Source organism: Corapipo altera, unplaced genomic scaffold, assembly GCF_003945725.1.
Source record: "Corapipo altera isolate COAL_440 unplaced genomic scaffold, ASM394572v1 61305, whole genome shotgun sequence".
Classification (NCBI taxonomy): domain Eukaryota; kingdom Metazoa; phylum Chordata; class Aves; order Passeriformes; family Pipridae; genus Corapipo; species Corapipo altera.
The window spans coordinates 3,684,455-3,711,811 of record NW_020884909.1 but is presented as its reverse complement, the minus strand read 5'-3'; the positions used below and the strand labels follow the sequence as shown (position 1 = coordinate 3,711,811).

The 27,357-nt window shown below is 39.5% G+C and overlaps 1 protein-coding gene across 1 annotated transcript in view; it reads right to left on the bottom strand.

Moving 5' to 3' along the window:
- Positions 1 to 13,611: 13,611 nt before the first annotated feature.
- CHSY3 (chondroitin sulfate synthase 3) overlaps positions 13,612 to 27,357 on the bottom strand; it is a 140,025-nt gene continuing 126,279 nt past the window's right edge. Inside the window, exon 3 of the mRNA XM_027653175.1 lies at positions 13,612 to 17,915. Coding sequence (XP_027508976.1) covers positions 16,350 to 17,915 — 1,566 coding nt within the window. The 3' untranslated portion in view covers positions 13,612 to 16,349. The remainder of the gene's footprint in view (positions 17,916 to 27,357) is intronic.

Genomic DNA, 27,357 nt, shown 5'->3' with positions numbered 1-27,357 from the left:
TATAGGTGCAGTTTCTTCACTTTACAAAGCATGGAAAATGTGTGGGAGGGCAGACAAAGATGGGATTTTTAACAGAGCAGGAAACTGTGCTCCTTAACAGGCTTCCCCTTCCCTCTCTTCCTTTGTCACAGCTGTCAGCTCATCTCAAATTAAGGAAGGGCTTTCAACATACTTTTCTGCATTAGCCTGTCATTAGTTTTGCACTTTCTTATTTCATCAGCGGCTCTAAATTACCGCTATTTTGTTCCACAGTCTTTGATAAACACAAGCAGTCTCCCTTCTTCTTGCTTTCGTCCTACTGAATTGAAGGTGGTGATTCCAGCAGTTGCAAATGGAGTTAACAGAGGATGAGAATTCTCCGCCACACAGATGATTAGGTACTCACATCATGGCTCCCACTTTAGTTCAGTTATTTCAGGAGATAAGGTTTTGATATGAGTTAAGGAAAGGCAAATATCCAGCATGTGTGAAAGGAAAGAAGAACAAAATAGACTTCACTACATTTTATCTGGACTGGGCTGTGGCTTCAGTCCAGTTTCCTGAATTGTTCTTTGCTGCCTGAGTAGGTATGAGATGTCCTTGCCCACTTGCCAGCAGGAGTGGCCGGCAGGAACAGCTTTAGCTGTGTAACACTTAGAGAGATGGTCCACTTTGCTAACTCCCAAATGACAGAAACAATAACAAAATGCTGAACAGCATTACAAACACAAATATTGTTCTGGGGATAACTTCCAGTTGACAGCTTCAGAACAAGTTCAAAGGTAGGGTGCCTCCAACTAAAAATGATCTCTATATGACAACTGTATTTTCTGGTTTTTTTCTTTGTTTTGGTGTGGGGTTCTTTCTTTTTTTTTTTTTTTTAACTGATCCATGAAGACAAATTCCCTCTTGCTGGCACTATTTCTCTCCCTTCTATTTCAGGTAGGCCACTTGAAGGATAAAAGTGTGCCATGTTTTTATATGACCAAATTAATTGCATTCTTAAGCCTGTCAGAGGGACACTTAAAGTGGACGATCTACACAGTGGTAGAGGTAATCCTCTGTAAGTAGACAAAGAGAACAGTTTTCTGGAACATACATATTTTGCTACTGAATGCTCAGCTATAAACTTCTAAACCCAGAACCATTCAATTGAACTTCAAATTGCAAGGGGACTTAGCTGCAGAACTCATTGATCTTAGTATGAAATGCAAAGCTGGAAAGGATATATTTCTTTAAAAAAGTATGTGTAGTTGTTCAGTAACTTTTTTATTATTTAGCATTTCTACCTACTGAATCATTTATACATGAAGTGAAATGATTGGGAGTTTCTGTAACAGAAATTTCATTAACATTCATATTTCTATGATTAATGTTTCTATAACTTGCAAGAGATTGGATGCTATCATATTATAGATAAAAGCATTATCTCTATAAACCCGGCCTTGTGAGATCCTAAGTCAGTATGTAATTGTATTAAAGGGTGAAGCAAAAAATATGATATAAGGCAAAAATCGCATGAGGCTATTTTGTTACTGGGGCCCAAAGCCCACAGACAGACTTGGTGCCTCGCTGTACACGGCACAATACAGACCAAGAAGTAGAATGATCTCAGGAACCTCCTACCCAGGTGTCAAAGAAGAGAGAAAGGGAGAAAAATGAAGATGAATTAGTCAGCAATGGCAAGCAGAATCCACTCAGATAACTGTATAAGATTCTTCTTTAAAAACATAAAACAACAGTTTGGCAGTAGTGTCTTATGTTGATGATGAAAGAGGTGTGATGTATGGAGGTAAGCTCAGCTTCAGAAGAGCAGAAAAGCAGTATTCATATTAGGTAATACAGAAGATGGGTAGCTAACACAGTGCTGAGTTCCTAACTTTTGTTTACTAAAAGCACACAATAAAAAAAATTTGCAAATTCTGTTTTAGATTTGTCTACATTTCTAATGGCTGTCATCCTAACTCTGACTTCTAGCATGGCTTCCACCAAATTCATTAAGCTTCTCAAGTCAAAAATAAGGACACTGACAAATTTTTTCTCATTTCACATTAAAAATAAATGCCCTTGTCAAAAACGTGTGTTTCACATGAGTTACAATCTCTCTGATAAAACTTCAGAAAAAAGCATTATACAAAGTGGGGCATGTGCTGCAATCAGTCAAAGATTACTCAAGACAGACAGGTACCTTCCACAAGCCATTAATGTTAATTGAAACCGATATTGTCAGAACTGGGAGGATTTCTGAAGGGTCAACGGTGATGGTGATGATGATGTTTAATGGCATCCTATTTCTAGGAAAGTGACCTTGATCTCATAGGTTTTAGCAGGTTGTCAAACTGCGTTGCTTTTATTAAACTTTGAGCTGCAAACCAATTGTTCCCATAATAAAAAATATAGTAGTGGACAAAGTAAGCCATGTTTGATTCCTTTGACATATCTTCAGAAACAACTCCTGTGACTTCAAAAGTCTTCCACCAGCTTCTGCCAGCAGGATCCTTCTGAGCCATTTCAACTCTGATAGCATGGGCTTCCACAAACAGTTCCCTAGCTTCAGTGATGTTTGTATCCTCACCTTTTCCCATGAACAAGTTGGCAATCTATTTTCCAGGGTAAGCAGTACATTTCTTCCTGATTTGTTATTCTTATCTATGTAACCACAGCATGCAGGGGGTTGGGCACAGACTCCACAGAGGTAGGCACCTGTGCACCTTGTCGTTATGCTTCTCCATCCCTTCTTTGTATCACATTTGGCCATATCAAATAATCCTTTTCCTCTCTAGGCAAAGGAAGATGTGGCATCAAACCTCCCAGCAGTTATCTCTCCCTGTCACTCTGTGTTTCCTCAAGCTCTCCTGTATTTCTCTCTAGGTGTGGAAGCACAGCTTGCCTATTCACAAGGGTAATGTCATAGTTGCCTGTGGAATATCAACAGTGCAAGAAGGGACTGTCAGGTAATTTCTCATCAGCCAGTAAATCCTGGCATAAATTAGAGCAGGTACAGAGTAGTTGCAGTGTGTTCTCACCAGCTGTGTGAGACTACCATAGGAATTCAGTGTCATCATATGGTTTTGCTGGCTCCATTCCACTCAGGAAAAGTGAATATATGTCCTAACAACCTCTCACAGCCCCACTGTGGCCTGTTAGCAGCCATTGTTCCTGTCCTCACACTCTACAGACACAGGCACTGTCAACCTTGCCGCCTTCTCTAAAACTTTTAGACATGGATTGCAGTCCCACTAACAAACTTTACCTGAGTAGATAGTTCACAGTCCTCCTCTTATAACAGCTGCAGGAATCCTGCTGCCTGCAAACCTCTTCAGTTCAAGCAATCTACCTCCCCTCTTCCTGAAGCTGGGTGCAGCCTTTTGCAACCCCAGCAATCACCAATCCCTTCCAGGGCTGAAGCTTTACAAAGAGATCGTATGAGCTCTTAAGAAAATTGGCTTAAATTTTTAAAGCTTTCAGTATAATTACATCCAGCAAGCCCAATCCTTTGCATTCATAATCTGCTTTCTCCTAGATGATGATTTTTACATCACTTTTCCAAAAGCTGATTTTGCCCGGTGCCACAACAGCAAAGACACTGCAAAGCTTCTGAGACAATTTAGGAATTTCAAATAATCTTTAGTGTAGCTTTAATCATTCACATAATGTCATCCAAATAACATTCATCCTTTACTCTTATTCTCCTCTCCTGTAGAACTTCATTTTAACAAAAAAGCTCCTTGTAGAAAATCTTTAAAAATCCTCCATTAAAGCCTTCTGTAAAAATGGGTTCTTCTATAAATGGCCCATGAAATAACATAAATTCCTTCTGTCTTACTCTCAAAGTGAGGGCAGAAGAAGATGTAGCTATGACTCACTCATATGGTTGAGTGACAGTGGTACAGATGTCAAAAATAATTTCTAAAATTTAAATTTTTTTAAAAAATTATATCACAAAAGTATGGTTTATGTATAGGTATGAATCCTCTCTGGCAGCAAAAAGCACCTTCTGAATCACTTCATTTTGACAGAGACCTTCTTCGATGCAGAAGTGACCTTCTGTATCAAAATAAGGTAAACATATCCTGCTCTGAAGGACTGCTTTTCAGTGTCTCAGGAACTGAAGGAAATTTAGAAAAGGCAAGTAGTCCTGCAATCTTTTCACACCCCATCAATCTCATCCATTCAAGGTGTGTAAGAAAGAACAGTAAGCTCTGGTTCACATCAAGTTTTGTTAGAGGATAAGAGGGAAAACACTAAATAATCATGAATTAATATTTAAAATATTCTTTTAAAAAAAGAGATTTTGCAAGAATAAGACAGATAGGACACCTAAACATGTTTTGTTGGCAGTGCTGAAAGACTTGTTTCCTAAGTAAAATTTTATTTCATTAGAAGGTAGATACAGAACCTGATCCTGAGCACCACCCAAATGTGATCTTAGTGCGTGGCTGCCTTGACACTGTCTACAAGTGTGAAGCCATTCCCAACTCATCCATTTCACTTATTTTCTGAGCAAATTCAAGACTACTGTGATGCCACTTGAGCTTCTACGTCAAGTAGCAGAAAATTTATGCCACACTTTGATGCTGCATACTGGGCAGGAGTCATATTAGCTTTATGCTCCTCTGTTAGTGCTGAAATGCTCTCAAAAGACCGTTTGGAAGCCAGGATACAGCTTTATGTGGTTCATGTCAAAATTTGGTAAGTGAACTAGACATAAAGATGCTGTGAATAGGCCACTAAGTATGTTGATAGGGAAAATCTCTCTCATTTCAGGGATGAGTAAAACACAATCTGTGTTACTGGTGTTACTCTGTAAATTCTGAAATTGCTACAGTAATCTGGAGTGTAGAGCTTGCCATTACAAGATCAATTCCTTTTTAGTCATAGGAAACCTCAGAGAAATTTTATATTGAGTTCTAACAGATGCTTCAGTCTTAGAGGTATTCCTTAATAGCATCAAAAAACTGTCATTTCTTCCTCCTCCTAACTGTCAAATGCCATTGCAAAAGTTTAATTGGTCACTTCCTGCTCTCCAGAGTTTTTACCTTTATTGATCTGTTTTGAGAGTCTTATAATGAGACCAATTTGGCAAATAGTTGTTGCCACTGCTACTGACCACCCCATTCAGCCAGTTTAAGTGACCCAGAGTAGACAAAAAAGAAAGAGCAGTAATTGAAGCAGCCATTTGTTCCCTTTCATATTTGGAAATGTCACGACCTAAAAAATCCTCAAGAACTGACAAAACACAGACTCTCCTAGTCCTATAATCCTAACAGATAGCAATACCTGCAGAACATTTCCTATCAGTGTCAGTGACATTTGCCTATGCGCATTTTCTTTTGTAATCCTGATATTATTATTGCTCTTTGGTTCTTTAGACTAGGTTTGTAGGAGCCAAAATAAGGTCAAAGTTTTGTCTACAGTTATCTGATGTTATTAGAAAAGCACATGAAGGAGGTAAATACTCACCATTTAACAGCAGTTGGATCACAGTCCCAGCTTTTCAAATCCCAAACATGGAATGGCTTAGTTTATCAATATAAGTATCATAGCACTTAACAGATATCTCTGGCCATGCTGGTTGTCAAGATGGTCAACTTACTGTCTTAGTTCAGTCCTCAGCAGGTAACTGATTTCTTAACAACAGTAGCACTTCAGTTTATCTTAGAAGTATCATTAAAAAAAATTCCCTGAGAAGAGCCATATCTTTTCTGCCTGATCATTTCTGGGTCCTTCCCCTGTGAAGTGCTTGTACCACTGAGCATCCTGCTTACTGCTGCAGGACAGGGCGGACCCCGGGCAGAAGTTTTTTTGCACCTATGCATTCACTCCACAGACGTTTTTTCAATTCAGCAGAGTTTTTTTTAGCTGTACAAATTACACCTGAAAACACATCCAGGCTACTAAGTCAGAGAGAAATCAGTGGTTTCTACACAGCTTTTAGGAGGTTTGGGAGAGGTGATGATTCAAGAGAGTCAGCATGGCCTTACTTCCTGCCTGACCAATCCAGTGGACAAGGGAAGAGCTATGGATACCATCTATCTGGACTTCTGTAGAGCCTTTGACATGGTTCCCCACAACATCCTTCGTTCTAAATTGGAGAGAGATGTATTTGGTGAGTGGACTGTTCAGTGCATGAGAAATTGGCTGGATGGTGGCATCCAGAGGACAGTTAGTGGTCAATGGCTCAGTGTCATAGAAAAATAGAATCATAGAATCAGCTGGGTTGGAAGGGACCTCTGAGATCATCAAGTCCAACCCTTGATCCACTACTGCTGTGGTTACCAGAACATGGTACTGATGCCACATCCAGTCTCTTTTTAAAAATCTCCAGGGACGGAGAATCCACCACTTCCATGGGCAGCCCATTCCAATGTCTGACCACTCTCTCTGTAAAGAAATTCTTTCTAATATCCAACCTAAACCTTCACTGGAACAACTTGAAACCATGCCCTCTTGTCTTGCTGAGAGTTGCCTCGGAAAAGAGACCAACCCCCACCTGCCTACAACATCCTGTCAGGGAGCCGTAGAGAGTGAGGAGGTCTCCCCTGAGCCTCCTCTGCTCCAGGCTGAACAGCCCCAGCTCCTCTCCTCATAGGACTTGTGCTTGAGTCCCTTCACCAGCCTTGTTGCTCTCCTCTGGACCTGCTCCAGCCCCTCAATATCCTTCCTGAACTGAGGGGCCCAGAACTGGACACAGTACTCCAGGGGTGGCCTCACCAGTGCTGAGTCCAGGGGAAGAATCACTTCCTTGGACCTGCTGCCACACTGTTCCTGAGCCAGGCCAAGATACTCATTGGCCTTCTTGGCCACCTGGGTACACTGCTGGCTCATGTTCAGCTTCTTGTCAATCCCCACTCCCAGGTCCCTTCCTGCCTGGCTGCTCTCCAGCAGAGGGGCTGCAGGGGGTTGTTGTGGCCAAGGTGCAGGACCCGGCACTTGGCCTGGTTGAACCTCATCCCGTTGGAATCAGCCCAACTCTCCAGCCTGTCCAGGTCCCTCTGCAGAGCCCTCCTGCCTTCCAGCTGATCGACACTGCTCCCCAACTTAGTGTCATCTGCAAATTTGCTGATGATGGACTCAATCCACTCATCTCATTCATGGTCAGTCTTCGCGAATGAAGATTTAGGAAGGCTCTATCCACGTTTGTTCCAAGTACGCTGGTGGCTTATGAGGTCAATATGAGACAGACATATCCCATTGCAAAAGGCACAGCAGAAAGACTCCTTAGATGGTATATTTAGCAAGACACGATTCTTTCTGCATTGCCTTTTCTCCTCAAGGGTGATCCTGCTGCGTTCTCAAAGGCATCAGCAGTGTTATAGATGGTGTGTCTCCAGACCTCCCCATTGGAGGCCAGAGTACACCAGTTCTGATGATCAATATGACCGAGGCTGAGATGTTGTTTCAGGGAGTCCTTGTATCTTTTCTTCGGGGCTCCTCTCTTGTGGTAGCCAGTGGCAAGTTCACCATAAAGCAAGATCTTAGGGAGGGGGTGATTGGTCCTTCATCCTGGAGACGTGCCCTGCCCAGCACAGCTGTGTTCTCAGCAAGATGGTCTCAATGCTTGTTCATGGCCCATGCTGCTTAATGTCTTAGTCAACAACATAGCCTCGGAAAATCTGCAGAGGACACCAGGCTGAGTGGTACAGTTGAGTTGACACACCTGAAGGATGGGATGCCATCTAGAGGGACCTGGACAAGCTTGAGAAGTGGGGCCATAGGAACCTCATGAGGCTCAACAAGACCTGGTGCAAGATGCTGCAGCTGGGTCAGGGCAACCCCTGGTATCAGCACAGGCTGGGGAAGAACAGATTGAGAGCAGCCCTGACGAGGGACCTGGGGGTGCTGGTGGACAAAAAGCTGGACACATACCAGCAACGTGTGCTTGTAAGCCTGAAATCTAGCCATACCCTGTATCAAAAAAAGCATGGCCAGCAGGTCAAGGGCGGTGATTCTGCCCCTCTGCTCGGGTGAAACCTCACCTGTAGTACTGCACCCAGCTTTGGAGCCCTCAGCACAGCAAAGACATGAACCTGTTGGAGCTGAAGGAGGCCCATAGAAATGTTCAGAGGACTGGAGCACCCCGTCTGTGAAGGTAGCCTGAGAGAGCTGGGGTTCAGACTGGACGAGAAAGCTCCAGAGAGACCTTTTGGCAGCCCTTCAGTTCCTGAAGGATGCCTATAAGAAAGACGGGGACAAACTTTTTCCCAGGGTCTGTTGCAATAAGGTGAGGAGTAATGGTTTTACACTCTAAGAGAGTTGATTTATATTAGATATAAGGAAGAAGGGTTTTTTACAATGAGATTGGTAAATTACTGAAACAGGTTGTCCAAGGAGGTGGGAGATGCCCCATCTAGCAGATGTCACTGATCTAGCAGAAGATCTAGCAAGAAGATGTCACTGCTTATTGCAAGGGTGATTGGACTAGATGACCTTTAAAAGTCTCTTCCAACACAAACTGTTCTATGATTCTATGAGCTCCAGAGGTCCCTTTTCATCTCAGTTATTCTGTGATTGTGTATGATTCCACAAAACGGAATGTCTCAGGAGCTAAGCACCCTCCTGTTTCTTCAATGTTTTCTATCTCTGAGACTTTTCTTCCTTGTGTCACTGAGCCCTTTAATGTCTGTTGAATCAGTGAGTCCTGTATACTTCAGACCTAATTTTGGAGAGGCATTTTAAATCTGGAAAGGTTTTGTGTTCCTGTTTTTGGCAATAAACTCAAGATGTCATGAGAAGAAACTAAGGGAAGTGGTAATAAAATTCAGGATAGTCTAAAGAGAAGTGACAGGTAAATGGAAAATGTAAATGCCTTGCAACAGAGCTGGGAACTATTCCACAATTGCTATAGTTCAGCAATTTTACACATCAGTGATGTCACTACAGTGTCTAACTTCATATCTGTATGAATAAACTATGAAGGTTCTGGAAAATAATTTTATTTGGGATATATCATTTTGAGTTAAATCCATAAGCTCTCAACAAAATTTGTGTGCAAAATTAAATTGCTTTCTATGGTGATATTAAAAGGATATAGGTTCCCTTAGTTCTCTAAATTTGTCATCAGTACCCAAGTACAGCAGATGCTAGGAACTGAAAGTGTAAGGGAAACAGAAGTGGGACAAGACTGCAAAAGTTCTTGCTGAGTTCCAACTTTTTGTAACTGGAGGACATTTTATTAAAGAAAAAAAGTCAAGTCAGATGGGTGTTAGCATTGGTACTGCCATTTCTCTACCACTAAACTTCAACTGTTAGTATTAAAGAGAGCTCTCCCATCTTGACTCTGCCCAGAAAAAGAAAATCCCCAGTAATACAACATCTGAATAGATATTTATGACACAAGGTGGAGGCAAACCAACAGGAAAACAAATGCAGGTATTTCAGGCTGATAAAAAGTAAACAAAAGGAGGCATGTTTTAATATTAGTTGGGCATTTGCTCCCTCAGCCACACCCAGGGAAAGCAGTGGGGTGCAGTGCTTCCAAAACGTTTTCTATGTTTTTCAAAAGGCCCTGAAAAGCATTCTGTACCCAGTGCTTAATGGTTACATCTGTGCTAGTCCTTCAGCTGTTGTTTATTAAACCTTTTTAAGTTCTTCTTTTCTTTCTGCTGTTTCTTTCCCTCCATTTCTTGTGGTATTTTCTCACATACACTTTAATGTCTACTTTAATTAAATTTTGTGTTTACACAGGGACTGTTTTCTACACTGTACCTTCTCTTTCCTGCAAATTTATGTCCTTTAATTACCCATTCTTCCCTACACATCAAGGCTAGTAAAACTGCTTATGCACACATTACCTTTTGACATCACAAGCAAAAAAAAAGTCTAGTTTCTTGACTCCTTTCCCATTGCCCACCACTATCTGCTCCTGTCACAATACACAGTATTTATGCCTTCTTTTTACAGTGCTTCTTTAGCCTGGTGCTGAGCTACATCCAGGCAGACATGGTAGCTCCCTGATGAGTACAGCACCATGCCAAATATAAAAGAAAAAGAAGAAAGAGAATTTCTCTTTGGTTTCTTGCATGGTCCCTTCTTTGCCCAGTCCTATGTTTCTTTCAGACTGGGCTCTTTTCTAAAGGTGTTCCAGGCCAAATCTTATCTCTCTGGTCTCTTTCACAGCAGAGGGCAAAATCCATGGATCTGCCCTTGTGGCTGTCCCTTAAACACTTGCTGACTGTGGCAGAAGTTATAACTGATATAATTTTACAAGTAAGACAAAGTTTCTGCTACCAGCAGTTCTGGAGTGCAAAACACAGTGTTTCCCATTCAGTTTTACCATGGACATCTCCCTGCAACTTGTTTGGTTAAAAGCACCTATAGTCTCTGCATATCCTCCAATAACAGCACATGCTGGAGGAATGGTTCATCACTTGGCTCCAGCTAAACAGATTTGCTCCTCTCTGTCAACAGAAAATATTCAGTCATAACTCGTATTCATTCTGAACTTCCCACCAAGCAAAACCATTGTCTGAATGCAGCAAATAAATGACCATAGGTGAATGCACCTTATTTCAGCCACGTGGCTGTGGCTGCAGTGTTACATCAGCTGTATTCTTCTGTCCAGAAGCCTTTCCTTAAGGGAACGTCTTCATTTAAAGCAGTGCCACGTAACAGCGCAATTCATGAAGCTGCAACAGAAAGACTAAAACATATTAGGCACAAAACACTGATGTATCTTTGACACGAAGCTGTCAAGGATCCCACTCCCAGTCAAGTAACAGTAAAGTGTGTCATGTCTAAAAAGAGAAGAGGAAAAACTAAAAATTGCCAGCTCAGCTTCCACTTCACAAAACTTGGTCTTGCTGGTCAGAACAAATCAGGCGCGGGAGATTCACAGTTTCAGTACTGCTCCAGAGAGTCCCACCATTCGTCTCTGCATGTACAAATGGAATGCAAAGCAACGGGAAAAGCTTTTAGGAAGAAAGTAAAGCAAAGTTGTACTTCAAAACAAGTTTTATGCTTCACTCTCTTAACATAAAAAGAGACACATACCTCTCTGAATTTACATCCTTCCTATCTACACTGTCACACAAGAAACACTTTTATTGCATTCCTCACTTGACTGAATTACTCATTTTTTTCTTGAAGTGATGGTAGCACTGTGTTCAGACTGCACTGTGCCAGCTCCTAGCAATCACACTCTAAAAGCCTTAAGGTGGAACTCCCCAGTGCCATGATGATTTGTACAGATTCAGGCTTCTACTTCTTATGTGTGGATTGTCCTTACCTGGGAGCAGATCTGAGTTTTGGTTTTGAGGTTGAACTACACTCAGCAGTTCTCTCCCTGGTCACCCACAGTTCAACCACTATCTTCAAAGCATTTAGTTAGCTTATCTTTTCTTTAGACAGCAGTGTATGAACATATGTGAACAATAAGCATAGTTTATTGCTCCATATTACCCTAATCAAGAGTGAGAGCAACAAAACTCAGCCTGCAGTATATAGTACATCTTTGGATCTCTGCCTATAGGGTTAAGCATTACGTAAACACTGAATCAAGGATGCTTTTAATTTATCTCCAAAGTTCACTTAAATAGCAAACATCTGTTCAGTAATAAGGGGCCTAATAAACAAGGATGTAAAATTACAGTTTCTAATATGTAGCCCATATATGTGCTGTCTTACATCTTAATAACCATTATTTTATTAAAATTATGGAACTGGTAAGAATGGTTCTGAAATTCTAGATAAAAGACTTGAAGGCAAAAAAAAAAAAAAAAGGAGATCAAGGAAATCTCCAGATTTCTGTTCTTACAGACTTAAGCATTACAGAGTTTTTTTAATTTCCAAAGTTTTTGCATTTTCTTGCTTTGGTGCGATTTCGGTATGAAGGAGACCAGAGGAAGAGGTGAAGTAATAATATTCAGAACACTTTTAACTTACAGTGACAGGCAAATGGAAACAATCTGAATTACCACTGGAAACTCATTCAGTAAAATATTTTAGTTCAGCAGTTTTATATGGCAATGATGTCATAAAACCATAACAGAAATACCATGCTAGCTCAAAAACCTTCAATACTGTAGTAATATATACTGCAAATGAAAAGACCCAATAAAAAGGAAAACAGGAAAGTGAGATTTGAGTCATGACAAGTCATTTCATTAATCAAATGAATAAATGCTGACAGAAAAAAACATAAAGAAAATTATTCTAAGACATGAAAGGATTGAAAATGGACAACTTTATATGCTACTTACAGATATATGACAGACTATAACCCTCAGTGATATTCACTTATTGTAAATAGTTAGACTTGGTGAAACACCTCATTGTTCTGCAGTTTAGGACCACAACTATCACTGCTACCATAACATCATGGCTGATTTTTCGCATGTATCTACTACAGGCATCTTTTGTTTCCTTCTCATCTGATTCCCTTTTTAAAAACAGACCAGAGACAAAAATCTTTACCCCAGTCAGTGGCTCAGCAATTCTTAGTCCTTACGCTTTTCCAAAAATTTTAACTGATTTCAAGTTGCAGGAAAATCAGATATAATCTGCACACGTGTTTTGTTTGTATCTTGAAGCTGGTATCATTCTTTGGGGCAATATCTTCAGTGTAGCAAACTACATCTCAAGAAGTAATTGTGGTGATTAGTTAAGAAACCGAAAAGAATTTTCAATTGCCTATTTGTTTAAAAGTTTATAAAAAAGTGGTCGTTACCTCGTGCTACTCACAAGTCTCCACAGGCCCTCGGGATGTGCAGTGCACTCCCATGAGTCATTTTACCAGCATCGTAATTTTCTGCAAGAGTCTTGAGGCATTGTTAAGCACACACTAGTGCAAAGGCTCCAAAAGGCACTTTTGTGCACATCCCTCTGGTCTTTGGTGAGTGCAGAACGTGCCTCTCTCTGTACCCTTTTTTGGAAAGGCCGTTTGGCACCTTTTCCCCCACGTGTCCCATGATATGGGAGGATCCCAAGGGAATAGTCAAGGCCCACGAGCCCCACAAAGTGGAAGGAGTGATGGTTTTGCCCCTTGCTTCACAATGCCCATTCAGAGCAAACAGGGAAGAGGTGTGGGACCAGGTTCCCTTTCCCCGTGGGGACAGGGAGAAACATGATGTGCATAAGACAACCTACCACCTCAATGCAATGAATCCTCAGTTCAGCACCCTCCTTTCACTCCTCTCAAACGCTGATTAATGTGGCCCTTTTGCTTCTCAAAAGCAGCTCCTGGCAGCAAGCACAGCTCTTGTCCTGTGCTGGCTTGCCCTGCCTGTTCACTGCTCCAAGGAGAGGCGCCTGGCAGCACAGGCAGCAGCAAGGAGACGACTTGGGCAGAAGGTGACAACTCCCGTGGTTGAGCTGCACACCTCTCCCTGGTCTTTCTGCTTTTCTTCAGCTTGAGAACCAGTACTTTGATGCAGAGTACACTCAGCAAGTCTTAGAAAGCCCAACCTGCTGTTTCCCCCTCACCCAGGAGATGTAAATGCTCTGTTAAATTAATGAATGGGAAAACATATCATGATGCGGTGGTACAGGGATTTCTAAAGTTTATGGGTGCTGAATGCTGAGATACTTTTTTTTTTTTTAAGAACAGCAGTGTCTGAAAAGCCAATTGGTAAGCAGTCCACAACCCGCTTCCCAGCAATGAAACCAGGAAGTCTATTCCCAGGGTAAGGAGGCTTGGGGGAAAATTGGTCTTTTAAGTTCTATTGTGAATTCACTAGTCACACATTTACAAATGGACATCATACACACAGAAATTTCACTTTACAATCAAGATTATGATTTGGACTAGACAAAAGCAAACAGTTGATTAGCACAGACATTCCCATCCTATTCTATACATATGTAACATTACACTAACACTTTTGTGCTTTTTTTTTTAATTTTAATATGATCTTCTTAGAAGGCATATTATTCCTTAGACAAACTAACACAAGTTCTCAAGTTATCTCAGGATAGTTATTTCAAAAGACAATGCAATATTTCATAATAAACATTTATAATCAGGTTTTTAACAAAGTAATTCATCATATAAACAAATGAATCAGTCAGACACTAAATAAATATTTTTACTGGTAAATACTAGCATTTTGCTTATATCATGTAGGACCTGATCCTGCAAGCCCTCTGTATTCATCTTTATCCCCACTGAATGATTGGTTGCATTGCTTGTTCTAATCTACTATTTTACTTTGAGCTGAGCAAACGCTTTCTGGCCACTAAATTAAGTAATTGAAATAAGCACTGGAATATATCCCAGTAGACAATGATTTCCTTAGATATCTTTGTAAATAATTATTTTTTTTCTTTTTTCATGAAATCATCACAAACATTTATCAACAGGCAGTTTTTGGTATTTACAATGTGAGTTGCATTGGTTAGTCGAGATTGATCAAATAAATGACATGTTCCTTGTTCTTGGTTTTCTTACTGAAAAAGTGTGACCTCTGCACTCAATTTAAAGAGTGGTTTCTGTGAATTATTTCATAAGATACTGAATTTCACTTTTGACAAACGTTTGAGCTAACAATACTGGGCAAGGAAGGCAAGAGCTCCAGGAGAACAACAAGCCAGGAGCTCTCCTTGAGCAGGGCAGACAATCATGAATTACCCTCTATCTGTTCCCTTCTACCACAATTACCACCCTCTCCAAGGCAAGGGAATGGCCTTATTTTTAAGCATACAACAAGGTACGGCCAGCCCTTTAATTCTGAGTTTACCCAGCCCTCTTCAGGGTTGCCTTTTTTCCTTGCACGATGAATCCAGAACAGAGAACCACAGATAAGAGACCTAAACACCCTCCTCATGCCTTGGGAAATTTATCAGGATATCCTATATAAATAGATATGTCAGTGAATTCCAATCCCTTAGTTTTTTTTTTTCTGAAAGGAAATGCAGAAGTTGTTGGCTACAGCTGAAAGTGTTACAGTTACAACTTTTTCTTGTCCAGATCCATTTGAAATATAGTTTAAAATCAAGGGTACTGAAGTTCTTGGATGTACCCGTTGCACTATTCAAAGTTTAGCTGAATTGTGATGGTTTCCTGGATGTGTCTTGAGTTCTTACCACAGTATAACATGAAATGTTCCAAGTATGTGGCAAAAATAACAACGATTGTAACAAATCACTGCCTGAACTGAAAAAAGGAACCTACTTTGAAATTAGTGTCTCTATATATTTATATGTATATAGGGATATACACACACGCACACAAACACATGCACACATATATATCCCTATATATAAACATTTCCCTAAAATTGGAAATTTATTTTATTATTTCTTCTGTTGGTATCCCTTTAAATACTTCATGAATCCACCATATGACAACTTCAGGCTGTCCAGAGAGATATATTTGAACACAGTCTTATAATCTCCACTAATATAAATATATTGGCAAGGAACTTTGACCAGCAATAGTGAATTTTGAAACTTAAATAATTATTGTACAACTATTTTAACAACAAGTTGCTGCTGAGTACCAATACTCATGGAAAATATAAAAAAAAAAAATAAAAAATAGAGCTTTAACTTCTAACACTCTGTATCAAGTGCAGTTTTATGAAAGGAATGTAAAAGAAAATTATGTATTAGAGACTCATTCAAAAAAGAGAAAGAGCAATTTATACTGTTTCAAAATAAGAATACTGTATGCCTGCACTTAATCATACATGACCATGTTAAGTCATAGTTACTTCTTGCCTGCAAATGAAGGATGTTGGCTCACAAACCTTCTAAAGTGTATACCAATATTTGATTAAACCTTGTTTGTTGTGAAAACAAAGTTCATTTACACTTTGATTGAACAACGATGAGGAGTTTGTTTTAATAATATGACTTTTAAGGACCTTGGTAGCCAGTACCAGTTGTATTTGCAAGTAGCTCCTCGGCTTTACTCTCTTTTTAAAAAATAAAGGTACAATTATAGTTATTCATTTACTTTAAAAATTCTAAAGATGAAGAAAAGTAGCATTTATACATATAAGTCCTCATATAAATTATAAAACTCAAGTTTATCTTATAGAGTTCCATCCCCAGAAGAAGCATAAAGCACTTTTGTGGTACCTTCACCAGTAAATATTTGTATCACATCAAATCTGAGAAATGCAACAAGGATGATACTGCATCTGAAAGCTAAAAGAGAACATTCTTCTGATACAGCCTCTTGTGATGGATATGCTCCATGGGCTTATATGATTTCCATGACTTGACTGAATTTTAAATAAAGGAAATATGAAGGGATTCACCTCACCAGTTCAGTAAGTATAAGAAACATCAGCGAACAGCAGAGTCATCCCATTTGAGGTCAACAGTCTTTGGAAGACAATGAAGAGGGAGTTTAAAACTACAACAGCAAAATCAAATAAGACAATAATGAGGTAAACTCCCCTAAAAAGGCCAAATAGGCTGAGATGTCAGGACAGAGTCCAGTTGTACCTGACACCCAAATGTTTCTGTAGCCAGAGTCCAGCGAGCTGCATGGTAGAGGCAAATGTACTTGCTTTGGACCCCAAGCACATTTTATATTGTTTTGGATCTAAATTGGGGTCACAATGAACGGGATGAAAAATATGGACAACTCCTACTTCCTGACTTCTGAAAGCTTTCAAGCCAGATGTTATCACTTTAGTAAAGAGGTCTACATCCTCAAGTCCCCAGCCTTGAATAGAGGTATCAAATCCACCAGCAGTAAGCAGATCACTTTTGTAAATACAGGTAATTCCAAATCCATACTCTCTCCAAAATCCAGTTCTTTTTGTGAAAACAAAACTACTGTCAGCTGGAGGGTTGTCTCCATATATTACTTTTGGATCATACTGGCTGAAGATGATAGGATAGTAAACCTGTTCTCCCTGAATAGTGTTATCTCTGCATCGCTGGAGGAAGTCTGGTGTGAATACCAGATCAACATCACAGAATAGCAGCAAAGTGCCATTGTCAAACTGAGATGAGGCCATCTCAAGACCTAAACCTCTAGAAAACTTGCCTGCCATTGGAATCAGGGTCATATCTGCCTTAGGATACTTAATGCTGTATTCTTTCATTAGTTCTATGTGTTTGCTGGAGTCTTGGCCTGGCTCGGAACTGAAGAGAATTATTGCCAACTTTACATTCTGCTTGGGAATCAGACAAGTCTTCTCAAAGTTATCCATAAATCTTGAGAAAATATCAAATCTTCCCGTGATAGGGACGAGGATATGTATTTTCTTGTCACTGTGTCCCCCAATGTCTTTGGTGCCTTGGAACGATGAGGAAAAAATCTTTAAAGAATTTGAAAGGAAAGAGAAAGACTGAGTGTCAGTGTTGGTATCCTCCAGCAAGCTTCTTACATCCAGCTCTTCTGCTTCTTTGAAGAAAGGTTTGCTAAACAATTGCTGAAGGTAGGCATGGCGTCTCACTGGAACTGTAACTTTCCTTCCTTTGTGCCTTTTGTACAAAAGCAGCAAATCCAAAATGTACTCCACTCCATGCAGAGGGTCCACCCTGCGGTAGCCATACTGTATTTCCTTGAAATCAATGAGCCTTCCTCTGGATCTAGAGTTCTCGTTTATCATTTCCATGACTTGCATCACAGTGTCATCCAGTGCAGCCCGCAGGACGCTGCTCAGGCTCTGCCGGGGTGGCTGGTTCTCCACCATGGAATACAGAAATTTTCCGGTCAGGAACTCCCACTCGATGACTTCACCCCTTTCACGTGGCTGGAAATGATTGAAAGATGGCATCCCTCCCAGCTGCTGATCTTCCTTATTTACTTCAGTGTTACTGAGCCTGCTCATCAGGGCACTTTCCCGATGGAGCTGGATGGTCCGATAGCGCAGGTCGGAAATCTTGCGACTCAGTATGTAATTGTGCAGCCTATATTGGTAGGCTGGTCTTTTGTTTGGATGAAGTGTTATGGCTGCGTGAATCTTGCTGTTGTGAAGATCTTGAATGTAACCCTTGCGGTTGTGTTCATAGTTTTCGTGGAACAACTGCTGCATCTAGAAAGAGAGAGAGAGGGGTGTAGGGGGAAACGAGACATTAAGTGGAAGTGCTTTTACTCACAAAAGGACTCACATTGGCATCATGCTGAGCATTATCAATTCTTATATAGATCATGGTGATTTTAAGGCATAGAACTTTAAAGCATTCAATAGGAAATATTTACATATTTTGGTGTCTGTTCCAGTAGTGCCCACAGCAAGCAAATGCTGTCCTCTGCCTAAGTGAAAGGACAGGTATCTTGGGTTTAATCTGTATTTCATCTAAATGCAGAGCTAAACTAACACCTACTAACTCCACAGAAATAGAATTATTTCCTACGAGTAGCAGATAAAGGAAAAAAGGCTCTTTTTTTAATCTACAAACAGATTGCTCTGTAATTAATATATAAGGAATATGTGCTAATTAGATTGAAAATGTTATTCAATGAGGTGTTGTAAGCTTGAGCTACAATCAGATTTTGAGATGGGTATTGAAGTTTGTCCTTCATACACTGAAGAAATCAAGAGACATAAGTTCTGATTGCATAATTGTCTCACACTCAAAACATTCATCTTGTTCTACTTCAATTCTGCCAAGAACAGAAGTTTTGGTACCGGAAATAATACTAAGCATAGGGCAATAAACGCAAAAGAACTCCTAACAAAGCTAAGAACCATGAAAGTTATTTAAAACCATTGGTGTGTATGAGAAATAAACACTGTCACACTTCAAAACCAGAACTTTAATACAAAACTTCAAAAATGCCCCTCCCATCCCATTCAGACCTCAAATGGCTCTGCTTGAGCAAACATGGTTGCTATTAGTCAGATTAAAATTTTTCAGGCTACAGTCATAGAACATGTAGAAAAGCAACGTCTAATTCTAAGAAATACCTTAAGCTATCTTACATCTGCCTCTAAAAAGACAGATATCTCTGTTATATTAAAGCAAGAATAAATACGAAAAAAATATAAAAATTTATAACCTGACTCAAATACTCTTTATTAACAAAAACTCCTGACTAAAGCTATCAGAGAATATTTGCTATGTGTTGGAAGGTGAGTATTTTCCTTGTTACATGAGATGAGATGGACTAGAGACAGCAGGGTTTGGGCAATTTCATTGCTGTCACAGAGAACAGGAACCAACACCATCAGTCCTGCTAGTGTTTAAACCAGCAGTGCAGGAGAAATTGAAATATGGCATCCCTGAAGACAAGAGATGGACACTGGCAGGACAGGTAGATTAGAGACTGAATTGGAAAAGACTGTCTAGGAAAGAGCTTGGTGATGATATTTGCTCTTAGAAAAAATAATTTTCTCTTCTCCCTCTATAATTTACATTTTGAATTATGATAAAAGAATTTGTTAAAAGAAACAGCTGATCTGGTTAGATTTCAACCTCTCCAGTTATAAGGCACACTTCCTTCCTGACCTGTTACACTTTTAGAGCTGTCTCCTGTGACCTCTGCAAGGTGACTATGCTTTTGCATTCTCCACTTTTTCTGGAAAAAGTTGAAGCCATGGTTTTCATATCTAGGATTTTATAGTAAAGTCCCCTTGTAGGAAAAGAAAGAAAATGTGCAATGTTGAAAATAAAAGAAAGAAGGGGAGGTTGTTTTGTTGCTAAATGGTATAAGCATCATTTCTCACAAAGCCCGACACTCTACTCTTTTCTAAATGCTCTAATGAAGAATTGTATCTGAGCATAAATAAAACAACCATTAACTACCTTCACACATTTATCTTACAGTACATGATATTTCACAGTAAGTTTTATTGGAAGTAGTATACTGTATTTTATCAAAAAGATTTGTAACAGACAACAAGCTACTGCTGCAAAGCTAAATGCTGTCCTCCAATTGTGCACATTCTTCTGTAACCCTCAACTTACTACAAAACCAGCTTCACAGCAGATTTATTAGCAGCACCCATTTAACAGAAATATTCTATTAACATAACACTGCATTTTTCATACATTCCAATTTCAGATGCTTTGGTTTATTTGATGCTCCACTGAAACCACAGAGAGAGGATGTACTACATTATACTAATGATTTTGCTTTTGATAATCAACAACAGATTAACAGCAGTAATGAAAAAAAATTGAATGAACTCGGCACTATAGTATTTTCACACATACAAAACCCTGTACTAATCCATTTTCAATTATGTTACCAAAAACTTTTAATAGATCTCAATTTGGAGAAAGCAGTTCAGAACAAATATGACACTGACATCATGAACTCTTCCTGAAGAGAGCATGTTTTAATCTTGGTGCAATGCAGAAATTTGTTTTCAATACTGCAGTATGAAAACGTCTTTTTACAACTCAAATTATTAACATCCAGTTGAAAGCAATTCAATTTGATCCTAATTTTGCTTTGAAATTTCTAAGCAAAGTGGTCAAGCCCAGGAGGCAAAGGGAAGTATGATTAAATTTCCTGGAAAATGGATCTGTGTGAGAGCTTGAATTGGTAAATGCAGTCCAAAGCGATCTGAAAAAGGAGGTGGTTTGGGAAGTGGCAAGATTTACTGAGTATAAATTAGAATTACTTAGTATGCTAAAAGTAAACCTTCCAGTAAAAGCTTTCATGATTTTAAATGGCAAGGTAATAAATTCTGTGTAGATAAATGCAAAGTGTATGTGAAGAACGCAGTCCTAACTATACCTGAAGAACGTCAGACTGAGTGCAAGCTGTCAGGACTCTGGAAAGAGAACCTGGTTACACACGTTACACAATTTGGTGCAGATGTCACACTGAGGTTCAGCAGGGATTAAAGTAAAAGCAAGTAGCTTGAGGACAAGTTTAGAGTGAATCAGAAATATCATTACATGTTGTGGCCATAGTGCACCTGAATCTTGAAGGCTGTGGGCAGGTATCCTGTCAATATTGTGATGTCCCATCTGAAATCAACCACAGAATCACAGAATGTTAAAGGTTGGAAGGCCCCTTAAAGAACATCTAGTCCCAACCCCCCCTGCCATAGGCAGGGACACCTCCCACTAAACCAGGTTGCTCAAGACATTATCCAACCTGGCCTTGAACACTGACAGGATCAGGGCATTCACAACCTCCCTGGGCAGCCTTGTTCTACTGTTTCTCCACATTCAGTAAATAATTTCCTACTAATATCTAGCCCAAATTCCCCCTCTTTCGCTTTGCACCCATTACTCCTTATCCTATCGTTACAGTTCCTGATGAAGAGTCTCTATCTGGTTTCCCTGAATGCCCCCTTCACACGCTGGAATGTTGTCAGGAGGTCTCTACACAACCCTCTCTTCTCCAGGCTGAACAGCCTCAACTTTTTCAGCCTCTCTTCGTACCTCTTACCAACTTTGTGGCCCTCCTCTGGACATGCTCCAACAGCTTCATGTCCTTCTTATGTTGAGGACAGCAGAACTGTAGGCAGCCCAGGTGGATCTCACAAGAGCAGAGTGGAGGGGGAGAATCGCCCCCCTCGACTCGCTGGCCATGCTCCTTTTTGATGCAGCCCAGGATTTCTGGGCTGTGAGGGCACATTGCTGGCTCATGTAGAGTTTTTCTTTAATGTGAATACAAAGGTACCAACAAGGTCACCACATGATCACATGTATGGATCATTAAATGAATACATGACTCGGGCAAAAGGGAGTAATCCAAAGATGGTCAACCCCAGGATCAATAAAGTCAGTGTTAAGTGAGCACCATAAGGAAAATGGATAGGAACGGTCACCATCTATTCTCACATACAGAACTATGACACCTACAAGAATGCACTCAAGACTCAAAAACAGAAAAAGAAATACATAGCTCAAGCACATATCTTACTGGTACAGCAAGCTGCTGATGGTAAAATTTTGGATGACTTTAAAGAGCAAGCCAACAGCTCAGTGGGAGACTTAAACCATTGCTATGAACTCCTGGAGCTCCAGCTGAGGATATATCACAACATCTTATTGCCCTACACCCCTGTCTCAGCTACTGGTTACTGCAGAGAGAGACTATTTTGCCCAATGAACATTTAGTTTGGCATGATACAACCACTCCACGTTCACCGAAAGCAGGGAATGGGAGAAGCTGTCTTAAATTCAATATAATACATGGAGGCACAACATTTTTTTCATATTGCGTGACTTTGTGACTTCCCTGAATAGTTTGCTGTCTTCTGAATGATTCTTATGCCACAACTAATGCAAGAGTTGGCAAGGACTTCCGCTTGCCTCTTTTCATCCCAGCTGAAACTGCAAGCTGGCAAGAAATGCTAATAATCTAATCACGCTCTGAGGAACTCTGAACTGCAAGCAGGAATGAAAAAAAAAATATGAGAAAGAAATAAGAATAAAGGCAACGCTTTATTTTCATGGCAGAGAAATACAATAGCTAATACGTAAGCACGATACAATTTGCATTGCAAGTTCTGAAATCATTGTAATCGCTGTGATTTACTGATGTAATAAAAAAGGAAAGTTCTTATTACATATACACAAAAGCCAAAACCAACCTACTTTATTATTGCAAGACTATCACATATTGAAAGAATGAACACAAATGGTGCTTTTTTAATTAATAAGATTTTTCTTTGAGCATTAAGAACCATTCCTACCATTTAACAGAGAAGACATAAAACTTAATCCTTCATCCACTCTAGCTCTTCTTAAATCCACAGTAGTACTAAACTGTTGACCACTTTATCTAAAGTGGACTTCTAAAAGATGCAGAAATAAGATGAACAGGAACCATTCTTGGTCTTTCTTTCCCCTGCTGTTTACAGTTTAGCTCCACTAAAGATGAAGATTTATTCACTATTTCCAGTGAGTTTGAGGGACATTTCATCCATATGAAGTACACATGTAAATCTACTGTGTTTGAGGTGATATTGTTTCCCTAAACAGCAGCAAGATGTGTGCTTTAAGAAACCCCTGAAATTCAGATGACTGCAGGCACAGTAGGATGTCCTCCATAACATGCACTGAAATTAAGTGCAACACTAAGCTACGTGTGATCATAAGTTTCTGGGCAAGAAAACAGATTTGAGCAAGCTATTTTTGGTCCTATGAGAAATACTGTGTGCCTGGAGAAGATAAGGATTAAGACCGGAATTATGAAATCCGTATGAACTAAGTAACAGGGAAGCAATAACAAGTTATGTTTAAATGGGGAATTGACAGTTTGGAGGGGAGTTATTTTGGAGGGAAGCTTCTGAGGAACAGTATCATACCTAGAAACACTGGTACAAAGTCTTGGACACTGCTCATGACACAAAGTCGAGAGCATCAGGAACAGCTGAGAGAAGACATCCCACAAGAAGAACCAGAGAATTTGGGAGATGAAACACTGCAGAAATTAAGTCATTATAAAATACAACACATACAATCCTACACTTGTGGTTGTAAGAGGTAGGTGACTAAGTATCTTCAGAAAGTTGACTTTTTAAACTGGAAATAACTGACATGTAAGGAGAACATAAGAATATTAGCAAGCAGTAAGGTGACATGTAGAGATCATGAAACTTGAGTGTGAATCCTCTATAGAAAAGGGAAACAAAATTTTGTGTTGCATCAGTCAGAATATTTCTGAAAGACACAGCACACAATTTCACACAATTCTGGACCTGCATCTTTATCTAATGTATGAAACCACATCAATGTAAAAGAAACTTGTCAGGACCAGAAACTATCCCATGGGAAGGGTTTAATGTTATTTGGCCTGTTTAACCTTGCAAAACAAAGGACAATAATCATATTGTCTCTAAACACACAAAGTAAATAAGAAAAGGACAATGAAAGTAAAACAGCCTTAGGTTTACCTGAGTGGGAAAATTAAGGAAAATTTCTATCTATCAGAAGAAGAGTTTGGATCAGATTTTCAAGATAAGCAGTGCATACAATTTAATCAGGTCATAAGCCACTAGATTGCTTGTGAGAATCAATGACTTGGGATATCCATTAATTTTTTCCTAATAATACAGTGCTTGATTTTAAGTAAAAATTAATTACATATTATTAATTCCTACAAACAAACATTACACTGTAAATACCTAAAATCCTCTTTCTATTCACAGTCCTCAGCCATAGTGTTTCCTTATGTTTCCACTTAGTGTAATGCCTAACAAACTAGCTTTATATCTGTAAAACCAATGAATGGTAATGTAATAACACAACCATTTGGTTTTAGTTTATAATGCATCTGAGTAGTAACGCTGTGAAGCACTGTGGCACAAAAACAGAACAAGGATTCGGGTTTCAAATTATTGTAAGGGATTAAAACCTACTGCTGTCTTTAGCATCACTTTAGCATACAATGCACGCAGAAACAACAGGGAAAACTGGAGTGCAATTATAATCTGTGAATGACAGTAAAATATCATCTGTATAGGAGTTGCCTCTTGCTGCGTATTGAAAGGTGTATCTGCTAGTTTTTCCTGGAGAAGGAAGTTTGAGCCAACACAGCCACAGAAGAAAGTGATGAATGCTATTCTGTTTCACACACACAATTAACAGACACATTAAACAACCTAAGCACCGGAATCAAGTCGTGTTGCTGACCATGTCTCCAGGATGAACAAAGCCTGATGTATTGATTCCAGCTCTGATATGTAGGGGTTAGTAATGGGAAGAGTTACAAGCGCATACCACAAATTCAATTAACACTTACTTCAGCATTAAGACTGTTCTCTCAACAGAAAGGGATCTAACTTCTTATTCACAGATTAGCTAGGTATGATATGTAGCTATCAAAATAAAAACTAAAAAAAAAGGGAGTAATTTTTTAGACTATTTAAAAGTAGAACAGCACTTATTTATAACTCTTCTGCTGCCCCTCACCTTAATAAATAAAGGCTAATAAATCCTTTTGGGTAATTTCCCCCATACCTCCTTTCTCACATCAGTCAACTCACTGGACTGAAATAAGCTCAACACACTCTAAGCCAAGTGATATCAAGAAAAGCTAAAATAATGTGCTCATGAAACAGTGCTGCTCTGCTAATATTAGTAGGCTTTGCTGACATCTCATAACTGTAACCCAAAAAATCCTGCTCCAAATCCCAAACTTTTCCTGAAATGTAATATGAGTAATATAAGAAGGCTGTGTAAAGTCATGCTATTTTGTGTGTGATTCCAGCTACCTGCCTGCTACGGAGATATTTAACCAAGCACACAGGGTAATAAAATCTAATGAATCTGTATAGGCAAAAGAAGCATATGTTAAAAAAAGAATGGTAAATACTTTAACTTCTCTAATATATCTTGTAAACAGACAAATTAAACAGCGCTGGTATGCAAGGGGAGCAGCACACACTGCAAATACAGCAAAATGTTTTACATTACCCTCTGCATTATCTAAGTGGAACAATTGTGCAAAAGGCAGCATTTCAGTAGTCAACAGGCTTAAGGAAGCTAGACTGTCATCCTTTCAGCTTCCTGAGGTTTGGACTGCCTGGGGTCACTAACCTCCTTCTTTGGCACTAACCTGCCTTCAGAGTACGAGCATCAGGCGTAACGGGGAAGGGATGGTGTTCATATAAACTGGTAACAGTCAAACAGTTACAATGAACTACACCCCCCCCCCCCTCCATCCCCAGTCTTTCCACTGGCATGTGAAAAGGAGACAGCTGACTCAGCAGTTTTCATGATTTCAAAGACCTGACTCATTTCCTATTCTGGAAGATAAAGACGTGATCACAGAAAAGGTATAACTAATTTTCCTATCATAGCTTAAGCTTTGTGTAATTCCACGATCTTCAGACTTGTGGCTGCTCCTACATACTCAGCCACTGAGAAAGCCCAGGAGAGAAAAAGCAGGTCCACACTGCCAGGGAGTTACACAGTGAGACACCAGCAAGTGCACTGGGACCAGCCACATGTTTACAACACAAGTCTTGGGAGCTGAACATGCTCTCCTTGGCATTAGATGAATATACTTGCAGTCCAGCAGGTAGGGGCCATCTGCAGCTTTGCCACTCGTTTGCCTTAATTACAGAAGGTGAATTAATCACACTACCATCACATACTATGGCACCCAGGCCACAACCCTCAGCATGCATGAACTCTGCATCCTTTTGAAGATCTTGGTGGGACATGTGCACTGCCTTAGGCAACAGGTCTATGTTTAAACCTTTTCCAAATGCTAAAATTGTTCTCGGGTTCTTTCCTGTCTGACTATTTCTACAGATATTTTCTCCTCAGTTCAGGCACATCTGCAAGGAAGTCTTTTCATGTCTGAAATATTTGTAACTCGTAACAGTAAATCAGATTACTAATCAAAAGATACCTCGAGCACTGAAACGAGAAAAACTTTAAAATGTTTAAAAACTCATTGAGTCAAGAAGTCAAGACAAGAAATGAAACTGGCTGGGAAAAAAATCCCATAACTCTACGTATTTCAACACAATCCATAATTATGCATCTAAAATTTTATTTCTCTCGAGGCACAGGCATGAAGCTTGTTTTCTTCTCTACTGTTCACCAACTACAATTGTCTTTTTTCTTTTAATCTCAAGAAGCTATCATTCCACAGCAAATACACTTCAGAAAACTGCTGGTTTTACACTTTAAAGAAGCCTTTGAATCCTTTAATTATTCAAAGAAAATTCAATAAATGCTTGCATAGCCAATTAAGTACAGATTTATATTCTGGCACTATCAGATATTGTTGAAATGATGTATGAAGAACAGCATCCATAACCTCCATTAAGTAACTCCATGAATTCTGTGTTTAAACACTTTGTCAATCAAATAAATTAACTACCTGAATTTATTACACATTTGTTTACATTAATGCCTAAACACCTACAACAAAAACAGGAGGTTGTAAGTTTAGGAAAACTCCTGGCCTTGAATGTCTTTATTGTTTCATAATTAGCAGTATTTCACTACTAGTTCAAGTATTTTAATTCCCCAGGCCATTGGCCTTATTTCGATAGACTTTTCCACACCAAATAAAGAAAGGACAAGCATTATAAAGAGACATATACAACTACAAAACATAGAAGGTTAGCACAGGAGTGATACCTTGTTGTATCTTTAAAGACGGAGAACAGGAATTCAATCTGCAGGATCCATTTTAAATTATGCTCATCCAAACAATATCAGATAAAACCTCATTGCAATCTTTTAGCAGTGCTTGTGTAAGGACAGAACACAGAATGTGAGACAGAGGTAATACATGTTTTAAAACTAACTAGCAAAATGGACGAAATAAACATGCTTCTAGGGAAGCAAACTTTTGGAGACCTAAAACTATCTGAAAGCCTAATCACCTTAGAGAACTGACTATTCTCCTTGCTTCAAGCTCAGGCCACGTTGTCTGGATTCCTCTTTTCTGGTAATAAATGCAACACATTGATAAAATCTCAGGTAACAAAAGAGATAAAGGATGATGGAAATTGGCAGACTAAAAAGACGAACATATCAGGGCTAGTGCATACCTAAGGCTTACCAGGAAGAACACATTAAGATTAAAAACAGGCAATCTCA